Below are 12,919 nucleotides of genomic sequence, written 5' to 3' on the forward strand. Positions count from 1 at the left end.
TTTTTACCTTATAAACTTAAATTTTTTTTGACATTTTTTAGTCTTTTGTAATAGCACTTAGCTTAAAACACAAACACACTGGATAGCTGGACAAGAATATTTTCTTTCTTTATATACTTACTCTAAATATTTTAAGTATTTTTAAATTTTTTTTTGCTTTTCAAACTGCTTTGTTAAAAATTAAGACATAATCACACACATTAGCCTAGGCCTAAGCAGGATCAGGATCATCAGTATCACTGTCTCCCACCTCCACACCTTGTCCCATTAGAAGGTCTTCAAGGGCGACAACACACAGGGAGCTGTCATCTCCTATAACAATGCGTTCTTCTGAAATACCTCCTGAAGGACCTGCCTGAGGCTGTTTTATGATTAACTTTTTTTTAAAAAAAAGTAGAAGTATACTCTAAAATAATGGTGAAAAGTTTAGTATAGTGAATACATAAACCAGTAACATAGTCATTTATTATCAATATTATTATGTACTATACACAATTTTATACTTTTACACGACTGGCAGCATCATTTTGTTTACACCAGCATCACCACAAACATGTAAATAATGCGTTGAGCTATGATGTTGCAACAGCTATGACATCATTAAGTGATAGAAATTCTTCAGCTCCATTATTATCTTATGAGACCACCGTTGTATGTGTGGTCCACTGTTGCCCAAAATGTCATGATGTGGTCCACTATATTGGGTCCCTGTTAAGCAGAAATGGAGATGGCCTGGGTAGGAAAATTTGGTAGTGTAATGAAAAGCATATCTAAGGCATGTTCTGAACCATAAGTTTCAACAGTGAAACTACAATGGGATGTGTCATTCCATCTTCAGAAAATATCCCCATGTTGAATGATTCTGGAAGTTGAGACTCTGAGATTTCCTCTAGAGAGTAAAGGAATCGAATCAAAACGCCTTCTTAGCTAAAGCTAAAATACAAGGGTAGCAAAGTTTGAAATGAAGCCCCCGTCCCAATGTGGGACAGTGTTTCTCTTGGTGTGAGAAATTCACCTTACCAAATTAGCCCATCAGATTCTACAGAGAGGTAGAAGCACTGGCCTTGCCATTCATATTTCCAGATACAGTGAAGGAAAGAAATGACCAAGAGGAATGGGCCCATGAAAGTACAAGGTTAGCCTGACAGTTAATTAGAGGTTTGAAGGAAGACAGGCTGGCTGTTCTAGAAGGTGGTTTACTGGCTGATTTCAAGGACCCCTGCAAGTTGAGAATGATGAGATCTGTTCATTTTTCCTTCAGTGTAATGAATCATGCCTCCGATGACAATTTTGTGTGAGTCATGTTTTACCAGCTTCTTTCTGAATTATTGCTTATCACTCAGGAGCTCCCCAGTCATTTGAAGATTGTCAGAATGAAGTCAGATTTTAGCTGGGGAGGTAGAATATTCTGTTTTGGAGGACACATTTGGTTATACCTGACAAGCAGGGACATCCTGGCTCCAGGAATCTTCTTGCTACTGCTTGCCGGAGGACGCTGCACAGTCTTTCTGAGTGGGCCAACAGCCTGGCATCTAGAAATGGGTACAAAGAGTGTTCTCTCTTCTGCTCCCTCAGCAAGACAGGATCTTGAGGAACGCTTTCCGGAACTCGATATTGAAGGTGGTATAGATCACGGGGTTGAGGGCGCTATTCACGTAGCCCAGCCATGTTGTGGCACTGTAAAGCTCTGGGGACACGTGGCATGTCTGGCAGTGGGTATTGAGAACATGGGTCAAGAAGAAGGGCAGCCAGCAGACAATGAAGGCCCCTAAGTTGCCAAAGAAGAGAGAAACTGGGTAAGAGATTTGCTTACTCCTTTTGTTATAACATGAGAATGACTCACAGTTGTCTACTTTATGCCAGTCACTAAGCTGGAAGTTTTGCGTACCCACTTACTTTTTTTTATAACAACCCTAGGCCAGGTGCGGTGGCTCACGCTTGTAATCTCAGCACTTTGGGGGGCCGAGGCAGGTGGATCACCTGAGGTCAGGAGTACAAGACCAGTCTGGGCAACACGGTGAAACTCTGTGTCTACTAAAAATACAAAAATTAGCCGGGCATGGTGGTGCGTGCCTGTAATCCCAGCTACTCAGGAGGCTGAGGCAGGAGAATTGCTTGAGCCCGGGAGGCAGAGGTTGCGGTGAGCCAAGATTGCGCCATTGCACTCCGGCCTGGGTGACAGAGTAAGACTCCATCTCAAAAAAACAAAACAAAACAAAAAAAAACCCAACCCTATGAAATAGGTGTGATAAGCCAAATTTGTTTAGGTGAGAAAACTGCATTCTAATGTCTTTCGTTCACTTTGGCCTTTGTTAACTAAATCAGTTTTCTAGTTTGGTCTCTAGGTAGTGCTTTACTAATCTTTTCTTTTTCTTTTTTAATTCAATTCAAACGTTTATTTAATGCCTACCTATGCAAAACATGATCCTAGGCACTGATAGGTATGAAGACCTTAAAGATGTGACTGACAGTTCCTGCTGTTGAGGAGATTACATCTGGGAGTTCTAGTAAACTCCCTGATACAGGAGAGAGTTGGGGTTTGTCAGTGACACTGAACAGGATGAACTGCCTTCACTAACTTTATAGTGTACCTGTGATTTATTCATTTTTAATTTCTTTATTTAAATAAAGTTCAGGCTGGGCACAGTGGCTCACACCTGTAATCCCAGCACTTTGGGATGCCAAGGTGGGTGGATCACCTGAGGTCAGGAGTTCAAGACCAGCCTGACCAACATGGTGAAACCCTGTCTTTACCAAAAATACAAAAATTAGCCGGGCGTGGTAGCGCATGCCTGTAATCCCAGCTACTTGGGAGGCTGAGGCAGGAGAATCACTTGAACCCGGGAGGCAGAGGTTGTAGTGAGCCAAGATCGTGCCATTGCACTCCAGCCTGGGTGACAGAGTAAGACTCTGTCTCAAAATAAATAAATAAATAAATACATTTCATATTTTCTGATTATAAAAACTACCCCTGATTCTGGCAGGGTGTGATGGCTCATGTCTATAATGCCAGTGCTTTGGGAGGCTGAGATGGGAGGATTGCTTGATGCCGTGAGTTTGAGACCAGCCTGGGCAACGTAATGAGACCCTGTCACTACAAAAAAACAAATAAAAATTAAAAAATGAGCTGGTCATGGGGGCATATGCCTATAGTTCTAGCTACTTGGGAGGCTCGGGCAGGAGGATTGTTTGAGCCCAGGAGTTCAAGACTGTAGTGAGCTATGATTGCGCCACTGCACTCCAGCCTAGGCAACAGAGTCAGACCATGTCTTAAAAAAACAAAAAATCTTGATTGTATGCATTATGGAAAGCTTGGTAAATACAGAGAAGTAGGAAAAAAGGAATAAGCACCCATCACTCAAAGACAATCACTTCTGATATCTTGGTGAATTTCTTTCCAGTCTTTTTTACTCTGTATTTAAAATAATCTAGATTTTTTTTTTTTTTTTTTTTGAGACGGAGTCTTGCTCTGACACCCAGGCTGGAGTGCAGTGGCGCGATCTCGGCTCACTGCAAGCTCCACCTCCCAGGTTCAGGCCATTCTCCTGCCTCAGCCTCCCGAGTAGCTGGGACTACAGGCACCCACCACCACGCCTGGCTAATTTTTTGTATTGTTAGTAGAAACGGGGTTTCACTGTGTTAGCCAGGATGGTCTTGATCTACTGACCTTGTGATCCGCCTGCCTCGGCCTCCCAAAGTGCTGGAATTATAGGCGTGAGCCATCGTGCCCGGCCTAAAGTAATCTAGATTTTATCATACTATATCACAATAGTGTTTTGCATTCTTATTTTTATCGCTTAATATTTTTAAATAACCAAGCATTTATTAAATATCCAATATGTACCAGACAGTTTTATTGAATCATTATCTTACTTATTGTTTGATTTATGTGTTATAGCTCCATATAATGGACAGCAAAATACAGCTCAGTTAAGTGGCTTGTTCAGCTTCATAAATTTCAGCCTAGGTCTTTTGAATTTCCACCAGAGTTAGCATTTATACACAAACACTTTTCAATTATATTGTGAACATTTGATAAGTATTACTGCCATTGAATTTCCGATTTCTCTCAAATGTGGCTACCTTAGCATCTTCTACCAGCTCCACTTAACACAACCTAACCCAACCCAACCCAGCTCAAGCCAACCCAAACTTACCAAGCACAATGGCCACCATCTGGGTTGCCTTCTTCTCCCGAAGTGGCACTCCCCGAGGTTGCAGGGGCCCCAGCTTCAAAGATGTCGATAATCTGCCATTGCTGAGTTTTCGAACTTCTAAGCTGAGCTTGGGCGCTATGGTGGGACTCAGGGAATTCCAAGTCTTCTCCTCTCTTTTCAACTCTCCTCCTCTTTCTTGGAAGCCTGGTCCACCCAAGGCAGTGTCTTGGCAGATGCTGTAGTAACGCTTCAGCTCCAGATGTGCCCGGTCAGGAGAGAGGGTCTGCAGGTGTGACAAGAGGGAATCTTGACATTTCTGGGGGTATTGTTTATCTTCTGAATGTTCCTGAAAGGGCCAGAGAATTCAAAGAAGGAAGAGGGCAACACAGTTGTGGGAAACCTACAAAGGGAACATCTGAGGGAGTGGTGGGACCATGAGAAGTTAAGGGAAATGAAATTTGCTTTAGACTTTACAACTAAAAAGCACCCACTGTATCATCAGAGTGAACAGGCAGCCTACAGAATGGGAGAAAATTTTTGCAACCTATCCATCTGACAAAGGTCTAATATCCAGAATCTACAAGAAACTTAAACAAATTTAAAAGAAAATAAACAACCCTATTAAAAAGTGGGCAAAGGATATGAATAGACACTTCTCAAAAGAAGACATTTATGCAGCCAACAAACATATGAAAAAAGCTTGTCATCACTGGTCATTAGAGAAATCAATCAAAACAACAATGAGATACCATCTCAGGCCAGTTAGAATGGCGATCATTAAAAAGTCTGGAAAACAACAGATGTTGGTGAGGATGAGGAGAATAGGCACACTTTTACACTGTTGGTGGGAGTGTAAATTAGTTCCACCATTGTGGAAGACAGTGTGGCGATTCCTCACGGATCTAGAACCAGTAATACCATTTGACCCAGCAATCCCATTACTGGGTATGTATCCAAAAGATTATAAATCATTGCACTGTAAAGACACATGCACATGTATGTTTATTGCAGCAATATTTACAATAGCAAAGACTTGGAACCAACCGAAATGCCCATCAATGATAGACTGTATAAAGAAAATGTGGCACATATACACTATAGAATACTATGCAGCCATGAAAAAGAATGAGTTCATGTCCTTTGTAGGGACATGGATGGAGCTGGAAACCATCATCCTCAGCAAACTAACACAGGAAGAGAAAACCAAACACCACATATTCTCACTCATAAGTGGGAGCTGAATGGTGAGAACACATGGACAAAGGGAGGGGAACATCACACACCAGGGCCTGTCAAGGGATGGGGGGCAAGGGGAGAAGAGCATTAGGACAAATACCTAATCCATGCAGAGCTTAAAACCTAGATGATAGGTTGGTAGATTCAGCAAACCACAATGGCACATGTATACCTATGTAACAAACCTGCATGTTCAGCACATGTACCCCAGAACTTAAAGTAAAAAAAAAAAAAAGCAGCACCCACCACATATAGAACATTTGATAATCACAACAACCCCTTGAGCAGGGTAGCATAGAATTGTAGTCTGGCCTTTTTGAGTTAGAATGACCTGGTGATACAGAGAAACACATTAAGTGACACCACTATGACATAAGCCCCGAAATGTGGAGTGTGGGAAACTCCACAAGACAAATGACTCAGTTTCTTCAACAAATAAATTTTAACAACAATGATAATACTTACCAGTTGCAAAATATGTGCCTTATTTGAATTTTGATTCAAACAAACCAACTGTAAAATAATTTACAAGACAATTGGGGAAATTTGAACATCAATTGGACATTTAATGATATTAGAAAACTATTATTAATTTTTTAGTGTGATGTGGTATTGTGGTTATGTGTCTTATAAAACAGTCTGTATTCTTTTTTTTTTTTTTGAGACAGACTTTCACTCTTGTTGCCTAGGCTGGAGTGCAGTGGTGTGATCTCGGTTCATTGCAACTTCTGCCTCCCAGGTTCAAGAGATTCTCCTGCCTCAGCCTCCCAAGTAGCTGGGATTACAGGCATGTGCCACCATGCCTGGCTAATTTTGTAGTTTTAGTAGAGATGGGTTTCTCCACGTTGGTCAGGCTGGTCGCAAACTCCTGACCTCATGTGATCTGCCCGTCTTGGCCTCCCGAAGTGCTGGGATTACAGGCGTGAGCCACCGTGCCCGGCCAACAGTCTGTATTCTTTAGAGGATCTTGCAGAAATATTTTGGGTTGAAATAGTATGGTGTTTAGGATTTGCTTCATAGCAATCCAGTGGGGATGTGTGAACATAGGTGGGATTGTAGATGAAATAAGATTGACCACTAATTGATCATGACTGAGGCTGCCTGATGGCTACTGGGGGGTTGTTATATTTGTCTACTTTTTTATTTTTGAAAACTTCCATAATAGAAATTAAAAAAAAAAAGAAAACCCAGGATTTTCTTCTCAGCTTTCTTACTTAGTAGATGTACCTTTAGGCAAGTTAATTTAACATCTCTGAGCTTCGTTTGTAAAACAGAAAAGAAATAGGGAAAAATGGGTTTGGGATGAGTAGCCTCTGAGAATGGAAAACTGAAATATGTTAACTTTTCTGGTATGGAGGGGGAGATGTGTGTGTGCCCAACTTGAACTTCTTTTCATGTTTGAAGAATCAGACCATTGTGTCAGTCTTGAACAGGAGGCAGAACTCAACTTCTCAACTCCCATTACTGATGCCATAAAAGCCAGATATTCACTTCATACCTCCGTTCTCATGCAGCTAGAGCTCAGGCACATGCACCAAGCCCAGTCAATTGCAGATTCACACCTGAGACTTTGAACTGGAACTTGTGAGGCAGGGAGACTTCAGAACTCCTCTAGTAGTGGTGGCATTCAATGTCCAGTGTGTTAGGTTTTCTAACCAGATTATTTCTTAGGCATGAATAGCATCTTTCTGAAGCTGTTCTTCAGCTTTCTCATTGAGCCTGTGAGCCACCTGACAGCTTTCCAGTAAATTTGTTTTCTACGTAAGTTAATCAGTGTCAGCAACCAAAATCCCTCACTTTGGTTTCCTTAGTTCCAGGAAGCAGTCTTCTAGATACACAGAACTGGCACATTGTACATACTCTGAATGAATGAATGAATGCAAGGGGTCTTCAAGACGATTTAGTGTTATTTATTTATGTATTTATTTATTTATTTATTTATTATTTTTAGTAGAAATGAGGTCTTGCTATGTTGGCCAGGCTGGTCTCGAATTCCTGGGCTCAAGTGATCCTCCTGTCTTGGCCTCCAAAAGTGTTGGGATTACAGGTGTGAGTCAACATGCCCAGCCAATTTAAGTTTTTTAAATATTTATTTATTTATTTATTCTTTGAGACAAAGTCTCACTCTGTCACCAGGCTGGAGTGAAGTGGCATGATCTCGGCTCATTGCAACCTCTGCCTCCCGGGTTCAAGCGATTTTCCTGCCTCAGCCTCCTGAGTAGCTGGGATTACGGGCACCCACCACCACACCTGGCTAATTTTTGTATTTTTAGTAGTGATGGGGTTTCACTATTTTGGCCAGGCTGGTCTCGAACTCCTGACCCCAAGTGATCCAACCACCTCAGCCTCCCAAAGTGCTGGGATTACAAGCATGAGCCACCGCGCCTGGCCTAGAGTTTTTTTTTTAAATGGTGCTCCACAGAGGTATTCTTAGGAATTTTAGAATAATATACATTTTTTTCTTGAAGATTTTAAACATTCATATATAATAATTTTACATATTTGTGGGGCAAATGCAATATTTTGATACATGCATACAATGTGTAATGATCAAATCAGGCTAGTCATCACTTCAAACAATTATCATTTCTTTGTGTTGGGAGCATTTCAAATCTTTTCTTCTAGGTATTCTGAAATATACAAAAACTGCTGTTAAGCGTAGTCACCCTACTGTGCTATTAGACACTAGAACTTGTTCCTTCTATTTAATTGTATGTTTGTACCCATGAATCCACCTCTCTTCCTTGCCCCTTCCCCCATCTCCTTCCTAGCCTCTGGTAACCATGAATCTACTCTCTATTTTCACGATAACCACTTTTTTAGTTCCCATATGTGATTGAGAACATGTGATATTTGTCTTTCTATGTCTAGCTTATTTCACTTAACATGACTTCAAGTTAAGAGAATACATATTTAACATTTTTTGGTTTTCATTTTGATGGCATTTTCTAATAATTAAAATAAGCATATTTCATTTTATCTGAATGCCTATTTACAACAGAGATTATGGTGTGTTTTTTTTTTTGTTTGTTTTGTTGTTGTTTTTTTCGTTTGTTTGTTTGTTTTTGAGATGGAGTTTCCCTCTGTTGCCCAGGCTGGAGTGTAGTGGTGCAATCTCGGCTCACTGCAACCTCCACTTCCCGGATTCGAGTGATTCGTGTGCCTCAGCCTCCTGAGTAGCTGGGATTATAGGTGCATGCCACCATGCCCGGCTAATTTTTGTATTTTTTAAAGTAGAGATGGGGTTTCACCATGTTGGTCAGGTTGGTCTCGAACTCCTGACCTCATGATCCACCCCCCCCCGCCTTGGCCTCCCAAAGTGCTGGGATTACAGGCGTGAGCCACCACATGCGGCCCCAAGATTATGTTTATAATTAAACTGGCACCTACTGATCTTCTTAAAGTGACAGTATTTGACTTCTAACGCATTATTTCTAAAACTAGGGGATGGGAAACAAATTCTTGGGATTGCCTAAGAAATCTCATATTTAGCTGGGTGTAGTGGATGAGATGAGAGGATTACATGAGCCCAAGAGTTCAAGGCTTCAGTAAGCTGTGATCACACCACTGCACTCCAGCCTGGGGAACAGAGTGAGACTCTGTCTCAAAAACAAAAACAAAAACAAAAAAACCCTGATCTAGTATACCCTGTTTCCATTTTACAGATATGGAAATTCAGTCGTATAGTAGGAAAATGATTCTTCTGAGATTATATATTGGTGAGTGTATTTTTCAGCTCTGTCTGCAAAACCTGATCACTACTTCCATGACTGACATGAGGAAACACTGGATTCCTCGGGGTCTGGCTGGCAGAGCCCTCCACTCCCAGATGGCAGGACTGAACCTAATTCTCCACACTCTTGGAAATGCCAGTCTCTTGGCTGTCCGGTCTCTCTTTTGTATTCAATATTTTTCCTCCTTTTGGCCTTGAAGCCTCCTTACACCTTGGATCAGCCATAGGCAACTTTGAGCTGCATAGCTATTATCGCTTAAAATGATTATCTCCAATTACCACACCAGGCCTGTGTAAAAAGTCATTAACTATACCAAGATTGAACAAAGTTCAGACCTTAATTATTACAAATTTTTGAAGTTTTATTTCTAATGTGGAATTCAGAGAGGAATACTGTTCTCATATCTAACACCTCCAGACTCCATTCTGCACTCTGCTAGCTGGGCGAGGCAGGCCTGGCTTGAATTGGCAGAACAAGGCTAATGGTGACCATGAAGTTGTCTTGGTTTTTCCCACATTCAGTGGTAAATATGGCACTTGAAATTTTCCTTTCTCTGCCTGGTTTTTGCTCTGCCCATGTGTGTTCCCTTGACATCTGTTTCCTCTAATGCAGGTGGCCTTGGATGGCATTGTCACACAGTGTGCAAGAGTCATTGGCTCCAGTCGCTAAGGTCAAGCCCAATAGTCATGTGCTTTCTCAATATCATCTGATGAATTCTATTCTGAAGCTTAAATTAGGAAGAATTTCAGATCTTGTCTTATAGATATATGTGTGGGAATCAGGGCAAGGTTTCATTCTGGGGTAAGAGTAGAATCAAGATAAGCCAGTATTGTGGGAAAAGGTCTCTTATTCTTTCTCTATGATCAAAGACATGGCCCACTTACCATTTTTCCTGTGGCATCTGATGGAAATTGAGCCCTTACTGAAAACTGCTGAATGGAGTGCAGCTGCAGACAAGAAGACTGGGCGGGGGAGTTGAAGGAGGAACAGTCAGTTGTGGGTCTAGCCATGTCATAGGTAGCCATGTGACATAATAATATTTCGAATGCAATACTTTCATATCCTCAGCCTTGGGTCTTGATCTCCTCTTTCATGGGGATTAATAGTCTTGTTTCACTCAAGCCTTGGGACTTCAACTTAAGAGCCTGGCTTTCATTCATACTTTTGACATCATCAAAGACCTTAAAAGATCATCAAAGATAATCTAGGTCATCAGGCCGGGCACCTACGCCTGTAATCCCAGCACTTGGGGAGGTTGAGGTGGGCAGATCATTTGAGGCCAGGCATTACAGACCAGCCTAGCCAACATGGAAAAACCCTGTCTCTACTGAAAATACAAAAATTAGCCAGATGTGTTGGTGGGCACCTGTAATCCCAGCTACTCAGGAGGTGGAGGCATGAGAATCGCTTAAACCCAGGAGGCACAGGCTGCAGTGAGCTGAGATCATGTCACTATACTCCAGTCTGGGTGACAGAGTGAGACTCTGTGTCAAAAAAAAAAAAAAGATTATCTAGGTCATCAAAGATTAATCTAGACACCCAAACTGGATCTGCCTTCAAGATCAAACTCAATTGTTACTCTGTCTATGGAGCCCTTTCCTGAGTGTATTAGTCTGTTTTCATGCTGCTAATAAAGACATACCTGAGACTGGGTAATTTATAAAGAAAAAGAAGTTTAATGGATTCACAGTTCCATATGGCTGGGGAGGCCTCACAATCATGGTGGAAGGTGAAAGGCATGTCTTATATGGCAGCAGACAAGAGAAAATTTGTGCAGGGAAACTCCCCCTCATAAAACCATCAGATCTCGTGAGACTTATTCACCACAAGAACAGCAGGGGACAAACCCACCCCCATCATTCAATTACCTCCCACTGGGTCCCTCCCATGACATGTGGGAATTGTGGGAGCTACAATGCAAGATGAGATTTGGGTGGGGACACAGCCAAACCATATCACTGAGCATATTGGGTTTTCTCTTCTATAACCTCCAGAGCACTTCATAATTGAGTGCTTAATTGTCTTCACCTCACATTTGGCAAACATTCTATTCAGCTCTGGGCTCTTCATTAACTTTGAGTGGAGGGGTGCTTTATTTGCTTGTCTAGATTCTAAGCTCCATGAAGGCAGATGCTGTTTAATGTTACCACTGTCCTTTCCCTAGTAGATTTCAAGTGATCAGTATATATCCATTCATGCTTCAAGTACATCGTGGGAAAACTACTAAGTGCCAGGCAATGGGGTAAGGAGAAATTAAAGCCCTAGCAATTAGAAGATCATTGCAGAGGCAATGACATTTCTTTTCAGAGCCTAGAAAGATCCAATAAAATGCTTTATCAGCACCCTATCCCACCAGCTTGTCAGTTCCTTGACACAGGGACAGATCCAGTAAGGAAAAAAGGTTTTGATGGACCCCGATGATTCTTGAGATGAGTGGTTTAGACAAAAAGTCGGTTCTGGGAACCCACCAGCAGTGCAAGGTACAACTGCTGCACTTAAACTTCAAAACCTGTGGGACATCTGAGCTGTTGCCCATTTGGGGAAAATGAAAGACTTTGAAGAGAAGCAGAACAAGCCCAGGAGCCATCCAATCACTTTGCCAGGTAAGGTAGGCTCTAGAGACAACTATCAATGTTCTTGAGATTGGATTTCCTACCTTCAAAGCACAGCCAATATTAGTAGATTCCAAAGTGGGTGTCAGATTTGTGTCTCCAATGTAGCTAAACGGCAAAATCGTGTGCTGCTGGACACAGGCTGGGAAGTCAGGAGATTGGGTGTTGTCTTCCCTCTACCCCCTCCAGGGTACTTACTTGTTGGGGGAAGCCAGGCCTGACACTGTTGCACTGACTGTTCTGTCGAGTGAGGATCCTTCTCCGTCTCCTTTGTTTCAACACCACATAGATTCTGGCATAGACAAGGACGGTCACTCCAAAGGGCAGGTAGAAGGACACCACTGAAGAGTAGATGACAAAATCAGGGTTGGAGATGGAGCAGACAGTGGGGTCCCCTGTGGATGAGAAGGGGGAAGGTAAAGCAGTTAGCAAGTATCAGAACTCAGTAAGGAGCATAAAACATGGCCCCATGTCACGAGTGGTGCCTGCACCTTCTGCTGCACAGGGGGTGGGGAGGATGCAGTCTCAGATACGTATACTGTTAGGTCCTTGAGGGTAGAAGGTCTAATTCATCTTTGAGTTTCTCACAGCTTGCTTAAAAAGAAAAGTTACCAACAATCATGTGCCAGACACTGGGGCTACAAAGATGAATGAGATACCATGTCTGCTCTCAAGGGAGCAAACAGTTTAGATAGACAGATGATCCCTTTCATAGGATGTCACAAGTGTCACACAGAGACATGCAGCCTGGGAGGCTGAGGAGAGCATTACAGGGCAACAGGGCAGAGGCTCCCAGGAGGGATGCAGCCCCCAGAAAAGTGCCTGCTGGTGCAGAGGCATTGGAGAATTATTGGAATGCAATGAAAGGAAGAAGCCTTATTTGCTGAGAATGCCAGTTCTCCAATTTTGAATCTGGGATGGAGGGCAGGTGGCGGCTGAATACAAGACAGATTTGATTTTTCAGGGAATCCTAGCACTTGTCAGAGGTGAGATGGGAAAAAGGCAGGTAATGATATTGTGACATGGAGAATGTGCATTTAGAAGGGTCCTTGTCGCTGCTTTATATCCTGAAATGTTCCTGCCATTTCTCCTTGGGAGGTCCCTCTAGCTTTGCCTTCTTCATAGCAGATGCTGAGATTCCTCCAAGGCCCAAGATGGGCCTGAAACATGCCCCATCTTG

General features: G+C 42.3%; 1 protein-coding gene across 3 annotated transcripts in view; it reads right to left on the reverse strand.

Moving 5' to 3' along the window:
- Nucleotides 1-439: 439 nt before the first annotated feature.
- The window catches only part of DRD3 (dopamine receptor D3), a 70,947-nt gene continuing 58,467 nt past the window's right edge, over nucleotides 440-12,919 (reverse strand). For 2 of the 3 annotated variants that reach the window (XM_055259653.2, XM_055259652.2), the window contains exons 6-8: nucleotides 11,938-12,134; nucleotides 4,158-4,440; nucleotides 1,399-1,768 (exon numbers count right to left, since the gene is read on the reverse strand). In XM_055259653.2, the coding sequence (XP_055115628.1) occupies nucleotides 1,572-1,768; nucleotides 4,158-4,440; nucleotides 11,938-12,134 (677 nt within the window). In that variant the 3' untranslated portion in view covers nucleotides 1,399-1,571. Of the gene's footprint in view, nucleotides 1,769-4,157; nucleotides 4,441-11,937; nucleotides 12,135-12,919 lie in introns of all 3 variants that reach the window. The other variant, XM_055259654.2, reaches the window with a different exon arrangement.

Source organism: Symphalangus syndactylus, chromosome 21, assembly GCF_028878055.3.
Source record: "Symphalangus syndactylus isolate Jambi chromosome 21, NHGRI_mSymSyn1-v2.1_pri, whole genome shotgun sequence".
Taxonomy (NCBI): Eukaryota; Metazoa; Chordata; class Mammalia; order Primates; family Hylobatidae; genus Symphalangus; species Symphalangus syndactylus.